This window comes from Triturus cristatus, chromosome 3_2 (assembly GCF_964204655.1).
Source record: "Triturus cristatus chromosome 3_2, aTriCri1.1, whole genome shotgun sequence".
Lineage (NCBI taxonomy): Eukaryota > Metazoa > Chordata > Amphibia > Caudata > Salamandridae > Triturus > Triturus cristatus.
Window position 1 is genome coordinate 495,572,231 of NC_140584.1, and position 24,103 is coordinate 495,596,333.

The 24,103-nt window shown below is 39.4% G+C and overlaps 1 protein-coding gene across 6 annotated transcripts in view; it reads right to left on the minus strand.

The window, feature by feature from the left end:
• Positions 1-24,103, minus strand: part of SBF2 (SET binding factor 2) — a 2,080,461-nt gene that overhangs the window by 303,405 nt on the left and 1,752,953 nt on the right. For all 6 annotated transcript variants that reach the window (XM_085648170.1, XM_085648169.1, XM_085648168.1 and 3 more), the window contains 2 exons: positions 22,230-22,406; positions 10,607-10,708 (listed from right to left, as the gene is read on the minus strand). In XM_085648170.1, the coding sequence (XP_085504296.1) occupies positions 10,607-10,708; positions 22,230-22,406 (279 nt within the window). The remainder of the gene's footprint in view (positions 1-10,606; positions 10,709-22,229; positions 22,407-24,103) is intronic.

Here is a 24,103-nt window from a genome sequence, read left to right on the forward strand (position 1 = left end):
AGAAAGTTGACCGGATTCTCTTGGTTGGTGGAGAGGGCAAGGTTAAACAATTAGAAACAAGTCATTAAGACAATGATAGACACATATAGACTAAGTAAAGGGCTGTGCAGCTATTGATGCGGTCAGCTCTTACTCTGGCATGTGACGCATTGTTGGAGGTAACTTGCAGCATTATTCAGAAACCAATACAAAATGTCACCTACACGCTCAGACGTAAGGACCACAATGGCATCCCACGGGGATGTGAACGGCCGACATGATTGCGTAATCTTTGTGCTAATATTACTCATTGTGGAGATCATAGTCATTTTCTATCTGTTCAGGAAACGTGTATTGTGGTTTAGCATGAATAAGTACGGGGAAGACATATCGAGGACACAGGTGTGTTGGAGCCAAGGGAGTAGGCAGAAAATCAAAATACCCTCCACTTTCAACTAAAGCTCTGATGGTGCCGAGCAAATGGCCCGACCATCCTTAAAGGAGCTCCCTTTTCTCTTTCATACAACCATCTATCCATTCAACCTTTCGCCTTTTCATCCACCCACTGATATCCACTATTTCACCTTTGCATTCTGTCATCCATTGATTTTTTTAATCTCCCATTCAATCTCTCACCATTCCATCCATTCACTAGCCAATCCATCCATCCATCCATCATCTATGCATGCACCCATCCGTATATACATCGACCAATCATTTGACTTACTCATCCATACATAAAGCTTTTCATCCATCAATTGATCACTTTACCCATCCACCCATCCATCGTCTTAGATTTCCATTTAATCTGCCATCCATCCATCATCTTAGATTTCCATTTTCTCTGCACTTCTTCCATCCTACAATCTACCCATTCATCCTCTCATATTTCTAGTTGCTATGCCATCCTTTCACCTCCTCATTCATTATCTCAGATTTTAATTTACTCTGCTATTCTTTCACCCACCCATCTATCCTCTCAGAGTTTCATTTACTCTTCCATCGTTTCACACACCCATCCATCCTTATCTTCAGATTTGCATTTGGTTGGACATCTTTTCACCTACCCATCCATCCATCCATCCTCCCACTTTTCCATTTACTTCACCATTCTTTCACTTTCTCATCCACCCACCCATCCATCCTCTCAGATTTACATGTAATCTACCATGCTTTCACCCACCTATCCGCCTATCCTCTCACCAACTCATCCACCCAACCTTACAACAACCATCCATGCATCCCTTCACCCACCCATCCAAAAGTCCTTCTGCGCACCCATCATTTCACTCACTCATCCATCCTTTTACTCACACATCCATGCATCCTTTCAGCAGCCTATCCATCCTTTCACCCACCATCCTTTCGGTTACTCATCTATCCATCCTTACCCATCCATTTTTTCACCCACTCATTTATTCATCCTTCTTTCCCTTTTCTATAAGCCCATCTTTTCTCTTCTTTATAGCTTTGTTTATCTTTTATCTGCCAAGTTTCAAACATAAGAGGCCCATAAAGCCTGTGCCAGATTAAACTCTGTGAAGGCCCCTAGGCAGTCGAAATTTCGGGCCCCCTCTCCAAATTAAGAAAGCTTGATTGTAATTTTCTTTCAAGATCAAATCATTATTATTTTGATCCATTGTCACCGGACCCCTCAAAGGAATGGGGTCCAAAGGCCGGTGCCTACTCTGCCTATTTGGTAATCCGGAACCGCATTAAGCACCCTACCCCAGCTGTAGTTGCTAAAGCTGGGGGTTCACAACGCCCCTGATTGGAGCACGTCAACTGCAATGCCCCATTTTACCGGGTAGCAACCTGAACGCAGGGAATTGCAGTACTGAGCCTGCTATGCATTCCCACACGTTTAATAGCAGCAAGTCGGATGTTGGTGGTGTGGATGTTCAGTTGTTTGTGGATCCAAACACGTAACTAATAATAGTTAGGGTACTAAATGATTTTTAAAAAAAACATTTTTCAGTTATTTTGTATAGCGTGCAAAAGGGCTAAAAGCATAAGAGCGCTTTACAAAGTTCCGTTTCAGTTCAAAAGCCAGAAACAACATTCATAATTTTACGTATCATTTAAACCACTTACACACAAAACATCTATATATATTTACAAAAAAAAGTTTAAAGAGATGTTATAGTTTGCTATGGTAATAATATTTTACTTTACATTAAGAAAAAAACAGAAAAAAACCACAGAATTTTACCATTTATAGTTTTTTGTTTGGTTGTATGAAGTTTTATAAAGCGCGAACTTGACCCGAAGGTATCGGATATCACAGCGCTTTAGACGAGCACCAGTTGCGTTATAAGAGGGCACATTCATTTTTGTTAGGTAGGGGAGATTAAGTAATTTGCCCAGAATCACAAGATGTAGCACATCCTTGCCAAAACTCAAATCTGGTTTCCCAGATTTGAGGTCAACTGCCCTAGCCGTTAGGCCAACTCCTCTCCCCAAGTTACTTCAAGTAGTTATAACTCACGCACCCCATGTTACCTTGTCATCAATTATGTCATTTCAGATGTCATTAGTGAGGTTATCAATGATGTCACAGAACAAGTCATGAGTGATGTAATATGTGACGTCATAAGCAGTGCATGAAAAGGGCAGAAGTTATACTGACTTGAAACATATACAGTTAGTGAATTTCAGTGTTTTTTTTAGTTACAATATTACGTCTAAACTGACATTTTCTCCTAACTACAACGTCATTTTAACCTTTGGTTTTTTTCAGTGAATTTCAGAGGTTTTTGCTTTAATGGAACGAAAGATATTACTACCATACTTAATTATATTGTCACTTTGACCTTTGTTTTTTTAAATGAATTTCCCCAGTTTATTTTTATTGTAAAGTAGTATTTTATTACCATATTGCAATGTGTCTTAGTTATGCCCATGTAGAAACACTGCCATCTTTCACCATGAACATGTTTCTTAAGTTGCCTTCCCTTTCTTACAATCACCTTTTACACACATTTGCGTGAGTGACAATGCTGAAATACTTTCTCTGAAACTGCTTCGCTTACAGATTCTACTTCGCAAGACCACTATCACATCTACTTGAACACCATGTACAAGGCCTCGACACACATTGTGCAAATGTTCTATTTTTCATCCATGAGGCAACAGAGGCCATAACAAAGCTGGCTTGCCTAAGGACTCGAAAGGATGCTTTTCATTATAAATAAACAAGGATTTATGGGTTTAGTTAGAGAAGCGCTTTGCTGTCATTGGCAAGGTCTCTACATGCGGAAGCTTCGGCCCAGCAGCTTGCTGATATCTCTGAAAAGGGTATCCAGCTTGTGACCAACACCAGGACTTACATTCTTTCTCTTCAGGTAACCAGGGTTGGATCATCCAGCACTGGGATTCTTGCAGAACACGTGCCCTAGACACTTAGGTTAGGGACTGTTTATTACGAGTACGTCTGTAATAAAAGAGGCGCTCTTGTGATTTGGTACCCAATGATGACCCTCAACTACCACCATTTTAACTGACTTTAGTGTGCTATTTTACCTTAGCCTGGATATATGAGACGGTCCTGCATATGCCTGCTTCTCTTCTGTCTTGTAATCTTGTTATCTTTTAGTGAGAGCTGTCATGGAGTAGAACAGTACATTTATATTATAAGTGCTTACTATTGGCTTTGACATGGTTTCATGTAATCTTTTTCCTTTGGCTTTGCCTTGCTGCAGTTTCTCTGCGTGCACAGCAGTGCTTGCAAGTTGTTTGGGTTAATTATTATTGGCTTTGACATGGTCTCATGACAGCTTGTTTTCTGACTTTGGCTTGCTTCTGCATGCACAGAGTTATGAGTTCTTACTATTGGCTTTGACATGGCCTCATGTGTAACTTTGCCTTGCTCCTGCCTACACAGCAGTGCTTGCGATTCATAATTCAAGGATTTTCTGCTCCTCACTTGTTTTTCGCACCTCACTGACCAGGATATTATCTGTGGAATGTACAAACTCTGTCTCAGAGTCAAAATACAGAGGCTTGGCCAGCCACTGTCTTGGCCTTGACGCAGACTGGTACAGCCTGCTCGTTTTTTTCCCAATGAGAAAGGGGCAGGGTTTTCTAGAAACTTTGCCTCACGTTGAATAATGATATTTAAGCTGGAAGCTTTCGTAGGTCAGGTGGAAGTTGACAACAGAATAGATGTATTGCTGTGGAATGGTGACGGGACTTGAGTCCTGACTGACACTCCTACCTGGGCTGTTGAAAGGGCTTCCCCAGCCAAAGAGCGGGCAAGGATGCTGCAGAATCAGTCGGTGAGGTGTTCCTAACCACTCTCTCTCTCTCTTTCTCTCTCTTGTATATATTTTATACTCTTTGCCATCTGTATATATTGCATTCTATTTCAATTGTTCATTTAATTATTCATTTGACATCTGAGAATCTGCATTTACTGATATATTTGGCTTACTTTTTTTGAACATTGCAGTAATCAATAGTTTTCTTTGAGTCTGCCATAATTGATATATTCGGCCTGTCTTTTTAAAATGTTGCATTAATAAACTTGTGTGTGTTATTTTAAAAGCACCAGAATTTGTTTTTCTCGCCTTGCCTACAAGAAAATGCTGTGTCCTTTCCTCGTCTTTGGGAAGTGCTGTTCAAAGTGTAATTTTAAAGGTGCAGTGGCATATTTGCCTCCCAGAAAGGAAGTACAGGGGTTGGGTGTGTTCTTTTAGTGAAAATTAGATTCATTACAACATCACATTTTCTATATTGTTTTATAGGCCTGAATATATACAATGCTTTAGCACGATGGTGGAACTTTTTATTCTATCGACTGTCCTAGTACATCTAATAACTTTTATCTGCTTCTGTCTATTGATCTTTGCAGCACATATATTCTATACAAGAATAACGTTGGTTCGATAAACATTGAAAACATTCCACAGTGTATTCCTTGTATATTTCGCTGAGAATAACAGAGCACGAGTGACCGAGCAAAAGGCTTCTAGATCTGTAACTACAATTTCTGGGGGATCAGGGTTGTCATGTTCAGTGCATGCCAGAACCATTTCCTACCCACCAGGGTTTAGGGGAGCTCATGGTGGCACTGTAAGTTTACTGGCCTATAGGACAACCTATCCTGAGGGGGTGCATAGAATCAATCTGGCACCAGACCAACGGTTATGGCATCCACAAACACGTAGGTTCCTTCCATAAGTTGGAAACTACACAACAAAATGTTACTATGCCAGCCCTATCACACACAGCCTGTGGGGTTGGACATCTCACGCCACACACAGCCTTCGGCATGTAAGCAGCCAACTCACTACAAACACTCGCACCACCCCTTTTTTATAATGGTTTTCTGATTGTGTGGTACCGGTGCGGAAGCCAGTATGGCTCCCTTGTTCCTGTGGGACTCTTGCAGGAGCAGGGGAGTACGGCTGGCTTCCGCCAAGTCCTGCGGGATAGCAGCAACCCCAAAAATATAATGCTCCTATATATCATATATTTTACTGAGTCCTCATGTCCTGAAATACCAGACGCAACATTTCTGCTTATGATGCGGCCAGTCAATCAGGGTGTAAAATCCCACTGAACTTGAGGGAGCAAGATAGCAAAAGAGGACCTCTTGGCCAATGTAATTGCTCTATTATTTAAAGTTGAAGCCATGGTTCAGATATACATACATTTTGAACCTTAATTTCTCAAAAACTACATAAAGAATTTAAACCAAATCACAAAAAACACACTTTCTGGGTAAAGACCAAGCTTTCTGCCAAATTTGGAGTAATTCTGTTTAGCTGTTCGGTCTGTGGTGTTGCTCAAAACTGTGTTTTGTCACCGCCCTTTTTTCTCAGCTCCCTCTTGATTGATCACCCCAAAACTTTCAAGGAAGAAGTTAAGGTAAATGAAAATGTTTTGTAAAGTTTAGTGAACATTTATCAAAGATTTGTCTGACAGCAACAAAGTTATTAGCAAACTAAAAAACACTCTTTGTTTGGTAACTAGGTAATAACAATAACTACACAGTGGTGCTCACAACTGGGTAATTAATATAAATATTCATATCACCCAGTGGCAGTTATCACTGGGTAGTGAAAGTTAGGATCGTGTTTGCATAGGAAATTCATTTTATTGTTTGCTTATAGCTTTGGTGCCGTTTGACTGATCTTCACAAAACTCCTCCCTTCCCTCAAAAATGTTTTCACCTCAGCTCCTTCCAGGAAAGCTTATAGGTGATCAGTCAAGTGGGGTCCGAGAAAGAAAAAAGGGGGGGGGTCCCAACAGGTGTTTTCCTCATTCATTTTTCCAGAAGAATGTTAGACACCGCTACAGCCCAAACAGCAGAACGGATTTATACCAAATTTGGCAGAAAGCTGGATCATGGTCCAGAAAGATTGCCACTGTAATTTGGTGTAGAATCGTTCAGTAGTATTTGAGCAATAAATGCTCAAAACCATTGAATATATCATGCTGCCGAAGAGCCACGGTGCGGACAGATCTCATAGTGGGATCTGATTGGCTGCCACTACATCAACATCGATGCGGCGGAAGCCATTTTAGGCCTGAGTACTAAGAAAAACAGAAAAAAACCATAAGGCGGCAGAGTAGGAATATCCAGACGCCCTATAGCTGGGGTGAAAAACATTGTCTTTAAATTTTGCTGGAAATTCACGGACAATCCACAAAGACGCAGTAAAATCAAATAAAAATATTGAAGAGTGTATTTCTAAAAAATACCCCACCCCCTGGAGTGGGCCACGGGCTGGTGCATATGTTTTTTTGCAGGAGGGGGGGTGCGTGGTCACCCTCCACAACCCTTTAAGAAGCACCAGAGACCCCATCGCCTGGGACCGATATCTTATTGGAGGGAATGGAGTGCACACCTCCCCACCCCCCCAGCCTCAAGCCTGAAAAGGCCCTGGAGACCCCATACTCAAGGTTGTAAAACAATTTAAGGGGAGAGTTGGCACGGCCTCCTGTTCGAGCGCATATTTCTAGATGGGGAGGAGGGATGTGCACACACCTCCAAGAGCCATAAAGTGGCCATAGGGACCCCATCTCCCCGGGCCGGCTAAGGTATGGTGTCCTGGGTCCCCAACGCCCCTGACACAGTCTAGTTCCCTGCTCAAGCATATGGGCAGGGACAGTGAAATGTCGTCCGACCGGGGGAAGAGGAGCACAAAAATGCTCCAACGCGGCGGGAGAACACAACTTTCCCTGCCCATGCTTTCGGGCAGGGAAATAGAATGAATTGCATCCATGCCATGGGAGCAAAGTAAAAACCTCTCCCACAGAGTGGAAGCAATGCTGGCTCCTGCTGCACCTGGAATGGGTGCAAACAGGGGAGCCGGCGTGGCTACGGAGGCTCGGGCCCACAAAATGGTCCCAGCCGTGGGGTGCCCTGGGTGGGCACCCAACATAAAACAAAACAAAAAAAAAGATGAGGCTTGCTCCTGGAGAGGTTCCCCCAAACAATAATAATGGTAAGAGGGGTCCCTGGGCCAGAAAATGCTGGCTCCTGCATGGCCCTGAGAAATGGGCCCACTTGCAGGGATCAGGTTGGGCCCTGGGGCTCTCCCTGCACCGCCCTTTAAAAAAAAAACAAAAAAAAAAACGGAGACGTCCCGAATGGGGGACATTGACAAAAAATTTAAAAAACTAAATAAAAAGTGTGTAATCAATGAGCGGCCATTGCTTCTCATTTATTATTTACAGCTCCTTCAAGGAGGGCTCCATAATGCCCTAGGAGGGCTACTTACATATTGTTTCAATTTGGTGAAGTCCCTAAAAGGGGCAGGGGCACCACCAAACATTTTTTTTTAATGGTGATGGGTGCTGCAGGGTGTTCTGTAGTCCCCTAGCAACTTTAGGGGAAAAAACAATAAGTCTCCTGGGTCAGTGATGCCATGACCTTCGGAGAACTTACCATATTTTTTAAAGCACCTCCAAAGCTGGAGCTTTTGCTCTAAACTTTAGAGTGGAGCACCCTATAGAGGCCGATACTATGGCTGCATTTTATGTGGCCTGAATATGTATAACACAAAAGATAGAAGGCTCTCTTGTAGTTGTTATTATAATTGTATTTTTTGGGCTGAAAAATGTTAAAAGAAAAATTTAGAGAGACATAAATAAAATAAAATAAACATTTCTCTATTTATTTTCATGTTTCAGCCACATCATGTAATAATAAAAACTATGTACAGAGTCACAGATAAGTATTTTAATAAACATTTTTAAGTAATCAATATTAATAACGTTTGCAATCTATGTATTATTGAAATATATATTTGATTAATATTATTGGTGATTTTTAGAGCAAGATAATAGATCTGCTTTATATAAAGGGGTTTGTGTGGGTTGTGTGGAGAATGGGAGCGGGAGGGGGGTTTGGCCACAGAGCCTCGCCATGCATTGCTAATTACCACACATATTACATCGCTCATGATATGTTCTATGACATTATTGATAATATCACTGCAACATTTTCAATGACATCATTGATGACAAAACTGTGTATGGCTGTCTTAGAGCACGAGTTACTTGAGATTACTATAACTGGTGAATTTCAGTGGTTTTCTTCATTTAAACCAGCATGTTTTAACTGACATTTTCACTTAACTATAACGTCCTTTCAACCTTTATTTTTTTGAGTGAAAAAGAGAGAGAGGCAGAGAGAGAGAGAGAGAGAGTATGTGTGTTTTTTTTCCGTCAAGACTGGCTGAATTGGATTACTTCAAATCTACATATTAGAATTTGAACAAATACCCACACCATGCAAGAATGAAAGGGATTAAAATGATCACCACCGTGTGAGGGGGTTACTAAACTACATAACAGAGGTAGTCTAAAACAGATTTTGCCAACAAGTAGCTTGTGAGCTACTGGTAGGTCTCTAGTTACCCTGAAGTAAATCCTGTGTGCAGCTCAGCCTGCTAAATTAGAAGCTTTTGATTATTCAATTAGCATATTCGACAGAATGATTGAAAGTACTAGTTGCTACTTTGAATAATGTTAGTAAATCAGCTGGACACAAGAGTGAATTATGTAAAATATGTTTCTGTGAAGGACAACATTGTATCAAGATTTCATCATTGATAGCTTATGAGAGCTAGTATGTGATGTAGTTGATACTAAGAGTTTTGGCAGTGTCTTGATATTATTGAAGCATGTGGTTTTGCACTTGAGAGTGCTGTGGGTCTCTACTTTCCTGGAGAGGCAGATCCATGCAAAATTTCCCACTGAGTTTAGAAAAGCTATAAGTCCCCTGTCCCCTTATGGTATGCTAGGATCTTCCAACCACTATATCTGTCATATGTCTATTTGACTCATTTAATATTGAAAATATTTCCTTTTGTAGGGAATATATTCTTCATAAGTTCCCAAAGAAACAAGTTTCATCTTTTATTTGGACTGTTTGCTGAGCCCTTCAGCATAAGTGATCTACATTGAACTACCAGCTGCTGGTTTCCACACAGAGAGTGTCGGTGTGGAAGTTAAACAGTATCCAAGATGTGCCACTCCTTGTCGATTTGTTTTTCATGCGTGTATATAGTGTTCCTATTTCTAAACACGGCACAGATGTCCAACAATTTAGCCAATGTTCAACACTGGCAGAAGCAGAAGACTAATGTAGGGCTCCAATACAGAAAATAAATACCGAAAGTAAAGACATCCTTGAAAGATGGTTCTCAAAGGTGTGGGTCACCAGATCGCCAAAAGATAATCTTTCAAGTTATGTAAATGGACAAGTATATGATGAGTCATCATGAACACAGGTTAGTTTCCTGATTCTTTCTCCAAAGAGTGACCCTCTATGATCAACATCAAATTTCAGAGGAGACCTTCAGAGCAAGTCAAAATTTGCGGAGGATGCTCTGCCAGCCCTCGTGACAGGGTGCTTCTGCAAATGTGTTTGTCTAATATCAACCGTGACAAAGCTGTATCTAAATGGGACTGCCAAATATCATCTTGATTTCATACTTTAAGCTCAATACTTTACAAGCTTGAAGGAATCTTGGGACACTTCAAGCATCAGAACTAGATTATAGTAAATAGGAGTGCATACTAAATTCCGCAATATAATGGTGAGGAAATGAATGTAGGTAGACAAGTGATACACCAAAATCCGAAACCTTTTATGGAAGGCAAGCCTAGCGATGTCATATAGAACACACAAAACCATTATAATGTGATTGGAGGAAGAGGGAGCAAACACTATCATGGGACTAAGATCCCCACCATGATGTGTCTGGGACGGTTGACGGCTGGTTTTGTGCAGAATCCTACTTAAGCATCCACATACCCAACAGGACCCAACAGGACTGTTGATTGTTTTATTACCCTCAATGTCACTTTTTTCTCTACTCTATTATCGACAAATTTAATTATACACTTTACAAAAGAAAGCAGCTCAACTTTACCTTTAATTACTCTACAATGTGTGATGCAGCTGTCTAAAACATGTCAGTAAACAAACAGAGACTATATGACTAGGGAAGCGCAAGCTGCTTAAGATTGGGTCTAGTGTATGAGGAGTAATTTTATATTGATATTTAACACAAACTTAAACAATAACTTGATTTATGACCCTCTGTCTTATTACACAACAGAAAAAGTGGATGTGACCGTGACTCGACAAAAGTTTCAAGCAGTTTACCTGAGTGGTGATATCCCAGCCATCTTCCAACGAAACCATGACAGAGGAACCACACTCGAGAAGTTCAGATACAATCACAGACAACTGCATTATCCTATGAATCTGTTTAATAGGAGGAGAGGCAGGGTTAACAAAATAATGCTTAACATGCCTAGAAAAGCCAAGCACATTGTTTAATATCAAAATTAAATCTGGAAAAACAAAAACGCAGAATAAGTAAATCTAAATAAACCACATAATAGAGGTATTCTACAACAGGTTTTGCCAACAAGTAGCTTGCAAGCGACTGGTAGGTCTCCAGTTACCTAGATTTAGTTCTCCTGTGTGCAGCCAAGCCTGCTAAATTAGAAGCTTTTGCTTATTGAATTATTATATGTATACCAAATTTCAAAAGCGGGTATTAGGCAGAAAAATGTGTGCATTTTCACTACTTATAACCTGATATTTGGAGTGGTTGAATTTCTAAAATATAATTCAAGTTGATATTTGAGTAATAAATTGTGTGGCGTTGGGGAGACTTATAACCCATATTATTACTGTGGTGCCAGGAGCATTACAGCTATGGCTATTATGTATTACCCATGTGGAGGCAATCCAAAATGATAAAGCCTTTTTCTCATTACTGCTGGCAACCCTGTTGTATCCACCAAAGTGATCACTGCTAGTAATATTGCATATGGTGGCCACTAATGCAATTTTGCCTGATATGGTCACTTTTACAAGACTAATATTATTAGTAGCTCTGGATGATTGTCATTGAACAGAAGTAGCTCTTATTACAGAGAAGGTTGGAGACCACTGGTCTAAAATCTGTGCTTTGTTCGCTGTGTGGTGAATCTCTTACTTTTTCACTCACACCAGAAATTACTTCCAGTAGTTCTAGTTCTCCAGACAAGTTTGTCTGTGCAGATTTAATCTACCAGACTAATATTTCCCATTCAGAATGTTTTTAAACTATATTTATCAGTATTATTAGGAAAACATGGTGATGCACTACTGCTCTCATGCAAAGTATACACTACGGAACAATCGATCCTGGTCCTGTCTCTGTTTGTGACATTTTACGTCAGACATGAAAGAATTTGAGCTTTGGACACCAATTATTTTATGCATCAAACCCAGGAACAAGCTAACATTATATGCCAAATTATTATTTGAAGACAAAGTCTTAATTTTTTATCATAACGTGCGCCTTTTCCAGTGTTTTCATGTGGGCTGGAAAAAATAGAAGAATTCATTTAAATGTTTTAAATGAGGGTGGGATAGCATCTGAAGACATATTTGGCACCTACCACTACACTAAAATGAAATCTGCTATAAAGGTATTCTGTACATCCTGCATGAAGCGACTGATGTCTCAAGTTTGTCCTTTGGTACATCAGCCAATTGCTTGACACATTCATTTCTGCATTTTAAAAAGGGCTGGTGTTGCCCTAATAAAATGCATTTCTTCATTCTTATTGGAGACACCATAACTGAAAGGATTCGGACACTTTTATGTTTGGCCTCAATTCTGGGACACATATGGATTCCTTAGCAGTCAGACTAAAAAAAATGCAGTTCCAGAATAACCTATGCCATTCTTGTTGCATACGGTTTACGAGGCACCATGAATGGAGGGGAACAAAGATGGATTATATAAATGGATCCAGTTGCCAAATAGGTTTAGAAATTTGTTCACACAATGAAAACTGGAACTCAGTAAAATCCTTCCATTGCTGAGTGTGTTTAGGAAGGCAAAACTGAGTTGAGTGTCTGTGGATAAATAAAGAACACATTCTGTGAGTAACTCTTCTTTGTTTTGTTGAAAGATACTTCAAAGGATGCTAGAATATCAAAAAGCTGGCGTCAAGGATAGGTTTATCACAGGGACGAATTGCCTGAATCTTATTCTATCCTATATATGTAAACACATTCCCTTGCACAAGCTATCACAGAAAGAAATTGTAAGAAATTGGGATATAAGTTGAGAGGGGTGAGAGACCCACTCAAATAAGAAATATAATCCTTGTCAGAATGAACCACCAAAGTCACTAAATAAACCTGTGCTTAACTCTCTAGTATCTTTGTACAAATGCAGGCAGGCTTACCTTTGAGGCAATGTGTAAAATATGTATGCAGCACTCTAACAGTAGTAAAGTGAAAATATAACACCAAAAAAATCTAATAAAAAAAAAATAGAGTAAAGTTTAGTCAATAAAATGACACAGAAATGACAAAAACCCAATAAGTATACTCTAACACCAGCCAAGGGAACAGGACCTGACACCTTTTGGGGATTAGGACTCACTCTAGCTGAGGCCACTGGTCAACTGGGCAGTTGCAGCGAAGGCCTCTGGAACCTTGTTATGTCCCTGTAGCTCAAACAGGAGGTCAGACAACCAACACTCGGAGCAATATCTGTGGTCTTGGGCTCAAGGCAAGCAGGTGCAGTCTTCCTTCAGACTCGAGACAGCACAGCAGTCCTCCTCCTGATTCCCCATAGGTTTAGGAATGTTCTGATCAGAGGTTCTGAAGGTGCCACTTTTATACCCAGTGCCAGCCTGTGTGTGGGGGCCACTCCCTTTGCCTGACTCTAAATTTGAAGTGGTCAGTTCTTCCTCTCTTTCCTGGGTCTGGCTTCCATCTGTCTAGGGTAACAAAGGACAGGCAGGTCAAAGTGCGAGATGCATTTGCCAGTGGCAGGGCATACATCTTCAAAGTCAGGAAGGAGGATTGGACAGGCTCGGGCTACATTTTGAAGTCCTGAAGGGCAGAGTACCACCCCCAGATCATCCTGCACAAGAGAGGAACACCCTTCCCCACACTCAAAGCCCTTTTATCAACTGACTGAGAGAAATACACATCACACCATAGAAGAGCCATTAACGGTAAAGTTACCCTGGACACTGACAGAAAGGCACATTTGATTTAGGCAGGGCAGGAAAATGCTACTTTTCTAAAAGAGGCCTTTTCAAAATAGCAAGCTAAAATATGACTTTACTGTAAAAGATTTTAAATTATGATTCAGTTCAGTTCAATAAGCTTTTATTCGGTTTGCATAACACAACCATGTAAGCTGTACAATTTATTCTACATTTATTAAATCCCCCTCATATATAATTAACACACACAATATAATCAGTACTGCTCCTTCTGGATAATTACTAAAATACATATTCTCAATAAAACATCAAAATGTGCAAAATCGCTATAAAGTGACCTATGCTAAATGTGCAAAATTGCAATATCAACTAATTTTTACAGTACATGAAACTGTGCAAATTCGCAATAGAGAAACATCTCATAAAAATGTATAAGGTGCAAATTTACGTTTTCTATCCATCTGTTACAGTACATAAATGTGTGCACATCTGCTTTAAAGTGCCATATGTTTATGTGCAAATTGCAATAGTAACACATTTTAAAAATATTATTGACTTTCTAGCAGCTCTACATTTCAAGATAAAACTAGCCACATAAAAACAGATATCTGAACTCTCCAGTTTGCATAGTAGTCTCATGGCATTTGCGGTTAAACGAATATTATATTTTAAAAAGATTGGTTTTAAATAGTATTTCCTAAGGGATACATAAGATTTGCAAAAAAGTAAAAAATGGCAGCAACTCTGACTAGCAATATTGTCACATGGACATTTAACTTTGGAACGTTTACCCATATCTGGAGAGGCTACAAGATGGTGGACAATACCCAACCTGAGACGGGATAATACAAATCGATGCGAAGAATTTGTCACATCTGCCAAATACTGTTGGAATCTACTTTTAAGATCAAGTTGCTTGTAAAGCACAAATGTTTTTTGGATCTCTAGTAATTTATTCTCTCGTTCCCCCCTCTTAAAGGACAAAAAGCAATCTTTTATCTCTTTTTTGGATAGTGTTATAACCTGTTCGGACTCAACAAGGATGTTAAAATCAAATAAAAATTTGTACCAGTGATTAATATAACTTATCCAAGATATACGAGTACAAAAATCCAACTTTAAGCAGTCCCTAATTATGGATTGTGTAAACTCAGTTTCGCTCTTGGACCAGATAGAGCGCCATAAAAACAAAGGTCGCAGGGCAGCCAAATCAGAAATATAATCAAGACCGGTTTCCATATGAATTAATTCATTAGAGGCTGAGACAGTTGCGCTCAACAATCGTTTTAAAAAACTGTTTTCATCTAATTGAAGTCGGTCAGCAAGGTAGTGGCCCCAAATTCCAGCCCCATAAAGGGCTGAGGAGACACATCTTGCATTATATATATTTACCATGTCCTTTACACTCCGGTTCCCTAGTTTGGCCGCAAACCTAAATATTCCATTCGTGTTCCTAGTCATATTGTATCTGATATTTTCATGCTCCTTATTCCAATTACCACTTCTAGTAAAGGTAATACCTAAAACACTAAAGGAGGTAGCAGCTTCAATTTTAAAACCATCTAAAAAGAAAATCCTAGATGAGTTCGGCATTTTGCCACATGTCATAGTATAAGTTTTGGTTTTATTTATTAGGAGTTTCCTGCCTTTAATAAAATCTGTAAAATTGTTAATGAGTCGGTGAAGGCCTATTGGGGTACGGGATAATAAAACGGCGTCATCAGCATATAATAATATTGGGACCACCTTTTTATCTATTATCGGTGCGTCTGCTGGAATTTGACTTAGAACCATAGCTATTTGATTGATGAATAGAGAGAATAAAAGTGGGGCCAAAACACACCCCTGCCTAATGCCTCTTCTGACATCAAAAAAGGGAGTTTGTTTACCAGTTGGCCCATATCGTACACTACAGGATAGTTTCTCATATACCCGTGCCAGAAAGAATATTATTTCTTTCAGGGCCCCAGATTCGAGCAGTACAGACCACAAGAGAGAGTGGTCCACCAAATCAAAGGCACTGCTTAAATCGGCAAAACATAAAAACAGATTACCACCCTTCACTAATGTGTATTTATTGATCAACAGATCCAGGTTCACACATTGTTCAAAAGTGCCTAGTCCTTTCCTGAATCCATATTGGACTGGAGTTAAAATCTTGTGTTCCGTTGCCCAGGTTTCCAATCTTTTTAGAAGGACCCTGCTCATAACCTTTATTGAGGAGTCCAGTAAAGATATTGGACGATAATTACAGGCTTCAGAACGGGAACCCTTTTTATATATTGGAATAATTAAAGATTGTCCCCAAGATTTGGGGAAATTCCCTTCTGCCGCAATATTAAAAACTCTTGTAAGAATCGGGGCCCATAGATCCATTTCACTCGTGTATAAATCAATCGGAACGCCGTCCGGACCTGGAGCTTTTCCCCCTTTACTGTTGATTAGCCCTTCCTGTACTTCATCTTCTTCAATTAACATAGGCAAGAAGGGCCAAAGAGGGTCATTATTTGATGTTGTAGTGAAAAGGTTCTTGTCTGGGTTAAAAATATTAGTAAAGTGGTTGATCCATTCAGTGCAATTTATTTGGGACGTCAAATCCGGTGTACAATTATCTCTCAAAAAAGGACAATTTATAGTTTCCCAGAAGAGTTTACTATTATTAGTGTCTGCTGCTATATTTAATTTATCCCATGCCTCCGCTTGTAGCTTTTTTTATGTGTCGATATAGCTTGCTTATATGCAACTCGCAGCTTGTGTATATACAATTGGTTTCGGGGAATTGTCCTCAATGCCAGTTTTAATTTTTGTAATACGAGTGTACATTTTGAATCAAACCACCTCGGTCCTGTTTTTTCCGAATTTTTAACACTTTTAGTTAGTAGAGTCTTTATTGATTTATTAATGTTCGAAAAGGCCTCTATCAGAGTATCAGGGAGAAACTCTTCACTAAGACAGTAATCAATTTCTTTCCTACAAATTGTAACCACCTCTTGTTGGACTTCTGGTGGGTCTACTCCAGACCATTTAATTCTTGTGCCATTAGGTCTAACAGGGAGGATATTTAAAATACTGTCCTCAGTATTCACCAATTTATTACCCCAATCTAAAATTACAATGGAAATACTTTTATGATCACTCACTACCTGTTCAGATATCCATAAATCATTATAAAAGCTATTCTTTGAAATTAAGATGTGGTCGATATTACTGAAAGTATTTTGCCCCGTAAAAGTTGGACATTTAGTATGACCCTTACTAAATGTGCAGTCTAATAAATCAAGATCAAATTTTGCCATGATCATGTTTAAAATTGTACCATATCTGCAATGGGGGAAGTGTAACATATCCTCATCATTCCTGTTATTATTACTATGAACTTTCATAAAGCCACAAGAATTGGGACATGTTCATATATTAAAGTCTCCAACCCAAAGGATAATGGCAAGTTTACCTGAGAGTGCCAGTACCCTATCTATTTCCTTTTCTAATGCATCCAGCAGATCTCCCCTGTCGTTGGAGAAAATGGAATTATAATAGTTAATTAATATTAAATCCTTACCCTTTGGAAACTCGAATCTCAATACTTGGCTGTGATTACATACAGATGAGTAACTTACAACTTTACAGCCTAGTATTTTGTTTGATATAAGCATCAGCAATCCTCCCTTCGCTCTTCCTGATGTGGACGGTAAAGCACTTAAACAATATGAGGAATATCCTTCGACCACAACAGGATTTATACACCAAGTTTCCTGTAAACAAATAAAATCATTGCTGCAGGTAATAAAGTCTTGCCAAAAAGGGGTATCTAATTTTTTACCAAGGCCTGCAATATTCCAGGTTATAAATGTATAGCCCCCATGTGTTATTGTTTGCATTCTTTGACTAGTGGATGGAGTCATAGTTGTGGTAGTGCCTGTTACGATTTCAACATTCCGTGACCCAACTTCTTGCTCATTAATATCATTTATAACAGAGACAGTATACACAATATTATCGTTATTTAAGGCCACCTGCTTAAGTTTTGTATCTTTATTAATTTCATTTCTACTAACAACTAGCCCATAATCTATCCCACTGTCTTTCCCATCAATTGATGTTACAATCTCGGGTCTCTCTTGTCAATCATTATCCTCCAGTGTACCCAAAGGTTGGAATCTGTTATACAACGGGATAGTAAAACATGTGGCACAGGGCGCTAATGGAGGCATTGAGTTAGTAGTTGGATAATTAACTTTTTGGTATGCAACGCAATCACGTGCAAATAAGGATCTATAAAAGTAACCCAGCGGCAGTAATGTCGTGTTGAATTCCCAATAAGAAGGTGGAGGGGCATTGGTTATGGTTTTATAAGCCCAACCTGGTGACCTAAAATTAATTATTATACAGTCCCCAGCGAAGTTTTTCGATAATGGGCCTATCCATCCAACCCTTTGGGTAAGTATTATCTGGTCGGCCCTCATCGTGGGAAAACCACAGTATTTGGATAACCAATGCAAGGTTTTATTTTTTAAAGTTTCGTTGTTTTCTAGTTGCCCTTCCCGTAATTTGGGTACATTGGAAAGAACAGCCACGTATGCCTCACATTGTGGTGGTAAGTTGATGACCGCTGGTATATGAGTGTTATTAAAATTTTCAGTATCACGTGGCTTTCTTACCTGCTCTAGGGTTTCATTCCTGTGGGTTCCTTTACCATTTGGTGGCATATTATTTTTAACTGGTGTTGGATTTATTAACTCCTGTAGATTATTCCTATTATCTAGGTTACTGTCGGTAGTTGGACCAATAGTAGGATCAACAGGTACTAAATTTAATGAATTACTAGTTACTAAACTCCTGGAGACATTATTTATCATCATGTTAATCTGGTCACAAGGATTAATTAAATGGACTTGCAGTCTATGGTTATCCAGATATCTACCAAGTCTATGAACCTCTCTAGTCAGGATATCTATTTTCTCGTGCAATGGTCGAATTATCTCGGTAATTTTCTCAGTAAGGACCTCCAAACTAATGGAACACATAGGTTCCCCATTGTTCAATGCTACTTTCTGTTTAGTCAACGCCCCTCTTGTTGCTATATGCTTTCCTTTGGCTGTCTTACTAATACCCTAGCCTAAATTTCTCCTTTTGCCCCCTTTATCTAAATTCTTAGGCTGTGGCGAAGAGGGTGGATTGGGTGAGTCCGGTGTATTAGGGTCCCGGGAGCTATATACATTCTCTGTATCAGCCGAGGCTATAAACAGAGACTATACCCGGTGTCCCATCTGCTATACTCAATCCGTCCTCCCTATGTGTATATACCTCTGCGGTCACATTAACTTGATCCCCGCCCCTTATGCCTGTTCCCATTGAAATCCGTCTCTCAGTTCGATCTATTTCCTCAGCCAGGGCACTGACTGCTTTAGTTAAATATGTATCTATAGTGTTAGGTTTGTTATCTGCTGCAGGTTTTACTCGGCGTCTCGACATGATTGCTCGGTAAATTTAAGATAGCAGTGTTCTCTACCCACACGTTTAAACTACACCTATATACAAGCAAATAACAAGTAGAGAATTTACCTAATACACATAAATTGTCACGCTCTTACTCGAATCGCATAGTATCAATAAGGTGGCCCAGCCCGGCCTCTTTCGGCCCCTGACGGTCACAGACGGTCCCGCCCTTGTCCCGGACTTCTCCCGGCGCGTCCCGCGGGACGAGGATCCGCCTTGTCCTTTATGAGCCTCCTGCCGCCCGGTAGCAGCGTCTGTGGCGACCTCGCTGGTAGCAGGGCTGCTGGGGGATGTAGTCCTGGTCACGTTGAGGAGGGGGGGGCAGCGGAGCAAAGCCCAGCCAAGGGGAGAGTCAACGAAGGGGTGCGGCGGAGCAAAGCCCGGCCGAAAATAACAAATCACCAAACAAAGTTTCAAATGTGTGTAATAAGTATTTCTCTAGCTGTTCCCAAATTGACGTTTTCACTTATTATATGTAATAAAGTAACCAAGTGTTACTCTGTGGGAGAGGTAGCCTTCCTGTAGTGAAAAACGACTTTCATTGCCGAGACATGTAAAACATGAAAAATACATGTCCTGCTTTTAAAATACTATGCACCGTGCCCTATGAGCTGTTAGGGCCTACAAACTGATCTTTGTAAATATGCACGAATGTAAAGTTGCAAATTTTAATCCCGCTATTATTTTTCACATGCGACCTCGAACTACGTAACTAAATTTAACAGGCTATAATGTTGCTGTCCCAGTTCACTAATACATTTAACTTCACTTTTTCCCCTTTATAATCCGATACTTCTTAAATGAGAATGTAAAGACTCAATTTTGAACCTGTTATTTTTTATGTACAACATGGAATCATAAAACCTCCAGTCAAATTTTATTGCAATGGTTTTAAGCAACAGCAATTATTTAATAAACTTCCACTAAACTAAACCAATGAGTTGTTAAGGTCCACCTACTGTAAGTAGTATAAAGGAAAGTTTGAGCTTGGCAAAAAGTTTATTTTACGAGTTTGAAGTGGCAGTTTAAAACCGCCCTACAGGTTGCAGTGGCAGGCCCGAGACAGGCTTTACAATACTTTAGTGGGTGGCACAATGAGTGCTTAAGCCCGCTAGTAGCATTTGATTAACAGGTCCAGGGCACATGTAGTACCATATAGTAGGGACTTATAAGTTAATGAAATTGACCAATAAGCTAATGAAATTGACCAATCAGGTGTATACCAATTTTTAACATGTTTAGAAGGGAGAGTACAACACTTTACCACTGGTTAGCAGAAGTAAAGTGTGCAGAGTCCTAATAGCAAACAAAAATGTGTTTAATTAAGGAAGGCACAAATCTGGGGTGACTTTGCGGAAAGGGCCAGGTCCAACAGAAATACCCAAAAGTATCAGGTGCACAAACAAATCTGGCTCCAATGGCACAAATACAGCTGGGAGGAAATTACAATCCTGTAAACGTTCACACTCTAAAAGATTTGCCCCAACTTGGCAATGTGGGAGTAGGAGATATTCACTCCGTATCTGTCAAAAACTAAGAAACAATATCCGTTAATGGAGGTTAGGGATGGCCAGACAGGACAAAAAACCTGAAATTAATAGCCAATACAAGCCCAAATACCTCTTCAAATTCTACAGAAAAATAATTGCTATTGGATGTATTTGCAAATAATGTAGTAGGAAGAGGGAATAGTAAAGTAACAAAATAAAGTTGTGTCACAGGAGTTTGTTTTCTATTTCTTCTGTGACATTATCAAGAAGCAGAAACAAGGGATATATCATCAGAAAAGAAAACAAGTAAAAAGAACAGATAAAACCTGTGCAAAAATGAGAGAAGTAACTAGACGTAGTGTTAGAGAAAGAGGTAAAATGGCAAAATAAAAAGGGGGCATTGGTCCAGAAATTTCCCTTATGAAATAATACTAAATGATAACTCAATTTTGGGCATTTATAAGAGTACCTAATCAACCATGACCTGGCTTTTCAACTGATCCCAGCACCTGTATACTCTCGCGGGTGATTAGTCGCACTCTACAAATACCGACTGATTGATTAACAATGCCAGGTAAACAGTAATTCTATCCAAAAAGATCTGTCAATTCCAGTTTGTGAGGGCAGAGTTTGGTGTACTTTTTTGTGTGGAATTTATAAGAACCTTAAAAGAAATTGAGATATCAGAAGATATGTGTAGGGTCTCATGTGACTACATGAGCAGTAATGTGGAATTACCAAGATGAAAAAGAAAAAAAAAAATATTCAAAACAGGGGGCAAACTAAACTGTATACGTTTATAGGGCTCTCTTCAAGCAAAGTAAAGAAACAGTGGAGTGCCTACTATTAGTCGAATGAGACAAGCACAGTACTATGAAATGTCCAAACTTCTAAAACAGATGGACGGACATCAATCATTGAGAGGCAATGATTACTTTATATAATGTTTACCATATAGTAAGCATGATAGTACAGAACCTCAGTTCTGCAAATTATTAAAATACAAACTGCTTTAAAAGAAATATGAAATTTCTAATATTCATTTTTGCAGGCAGACTGTTGAACACAGTGGAACGTACAATGAAATGTCAGCTGGAAAGGACAATGTGAAATCTTATCTTTTTACAGTAATTTTAAAATCTACATGTATCATTAGGCTGAAAGAATGAGGAAGTCCTCATCTTGAATCACCAAAGTTTCAGTATATGATCCATGGGGAGGAAGAATAAAAAAGAAGTAATATGAACAAAAAATAGAGGGTGTTCTCTTGTTCTTAGGATAGTTTTAGATGATACAGTAAAACGTAGTCACATAAGGAAAAAAATGACTGAAAAGACAGTTTAGGCCAATCAGTAGTGCCTGTGGCATCTTATAACTGATGACCTGGAGCATTATTAGTTTTAGTAGAATATTTATTATTGTAGACGATTACCAACATCTCCAAATCTGCACAATGTCTTTCATGTCATCAAAAGTTAATACAAATAACATTTTTCTCATTCATGCATGCTCTTTGACATAATTTATGAAGTCCTCAGAAATCACTGAATTGTCCCCAAATTATCAATTAAATGCCCCCAAAAAGTCATGAACTCTTTATCACAATGTAATCCATACTAAAACACCAAATTGAACTCGTACTTGCAGTACTATACCTATTAAAAAAATACCTGCATTCAGGTCAGCAGACGGTCATGTACACTAAAAATATTTATATAAGCATAACGTTTAGGAAACAACCATATCAAATGCTTCAAAACATCTGTGACTTACCTGCAGGAACCACTCCGATTCCCCAAGTGCTTTGAGGAACGTTATTTCAGAATCAGCAGAAACTGAACTAGGAACACAGGCTCTCATCAGCTTTTTAAAACTTGCTTTAACCTGCCGGATATCACTGAACTCAACAGGAACAAATTCGCAGTTTAATACGAAGTCAAGCTTGAAGCCCTATGAGGAAAGAGGAAAACAGAATGTTTTCAGACAAATAGTAGCACAGTAAATCCAATCCAGGAATGACATCAATACAAATTGGTTTCTTTTTTATTCGCTCATTATTTATGCTTTGGAAATGTTTTACAATAAGCTTTGGATAGATACCACATTCAAATAAGTTCCAAAAACGTCAGTGGAGCAGAAAACATGGAGGCATTATTTTACATTTTTAACATGTGTCACAACTGCACAGGCATAACATTATTTTACATGATAATATGTATTTTTGTGCATTGCTATCATCATATGTGTTTCTAACTATCAACAGAGACAAATGTAGAGAGATAACCCAATAGCTCTAAGAACCTGAGAAGTTCAAACTTGGGGAGCCCTGGATTGTTCCTTGGTAAGTGAGGCATTGAACTGGCAGAATATATTTCACAAGGATCAGTGTGAATGTTAGTATGTAGTGTAAGAAGGTCAGATGCCCATGAGGCAGTGAAAGAGTCACTGTCTATAGCAGCAGGAAAAGTATGTGTAGCATGATCATCACTGTACTGTGATGCACGTTTCTCCTGCCGCTTTGGACACTGACAAATTTGGTTCGATTTAATAAGATTTTACTCTCACAAGTCTTCCAAACAAATGTTTGGGTTATCTACCTTTCAAGTACCTTAAATTCGTTTTATGCTGGCTTATAAGTAAATACGGGGAAACTACACCCTGAAATATTACTGCCCTGATGATGATCCTGCGAACGCATGCCACTGAGGTTAAAACATCAATTCATTTTTAAACTCTAAACTTTCCATACACCACCCTCTTAGAAGGAAATTCAATAGGAAATGGATTACCTTTAAACTACGTACTGGCTGTTTGAACCATCGGCAGCCACTGTTTTACCACTGAACTGCACGGTCACCTGTTTTGTAGCACCCTTATTTGGAGTGAGTTTTTAACTGCTAAATTATTGTTCCTATTGTTGGTTAGAATACATGTATCCACTTCATTTTGTGATACCTGTGTTTTTTATGGTTGAAATGACCAACTAATTTATTTTCCTTGGTTACAGATCAGTTGCATCCAAATAATTAGGGTATTTAAAAAAATAGTCCGAAAGAACCATTGCATTCTCTGATGTTTCTTACTACCATCAGAGGCGTTGTGAACACCCCGCTTTGGCAGCTACAGCGGGGGTAGCGCTCTTTATGGGCCTCTTATGTTTATAACTTGGCAGATAAAAGCTAAACATTAACGCAATAAAGAAAAAAAAGATGGGTTGATAGAAAAGAGAAAGAAGGATGAATGGGTGAAAGAAGGATGGGGTGGATGGATAGATGAGTAGTTGAAAAGATGGTGGGTGAAAGGAAGCATGGATGTGTGAGTGAAAGGAATGATTAATGGGTAAAATGATGGTTGGGCAAAAGGATGTCTGGATGAGTGGATGAAAGGATGGTGAGTATACAGATACACGGATGTGTGAGTGAAAGGATAGGTGAGTGGGTAAAATGATGGGTGGGCAAAAGGACGTTTGGATCAGTGGGTGAAAGGATAGTGGGTGAAAGGATGCAAGGATGGGTGCATGAGTGAAAGGATGGGTGAGTAGATGAAAAGGTGAGTGGGTGAAAGGATAGCTGGGTGGGTGTGTGAAAGCATGGTAGACTAAATGGAAATCTGAGAGGATGGATGGATGGGTGGACAAGAGGGTGAAA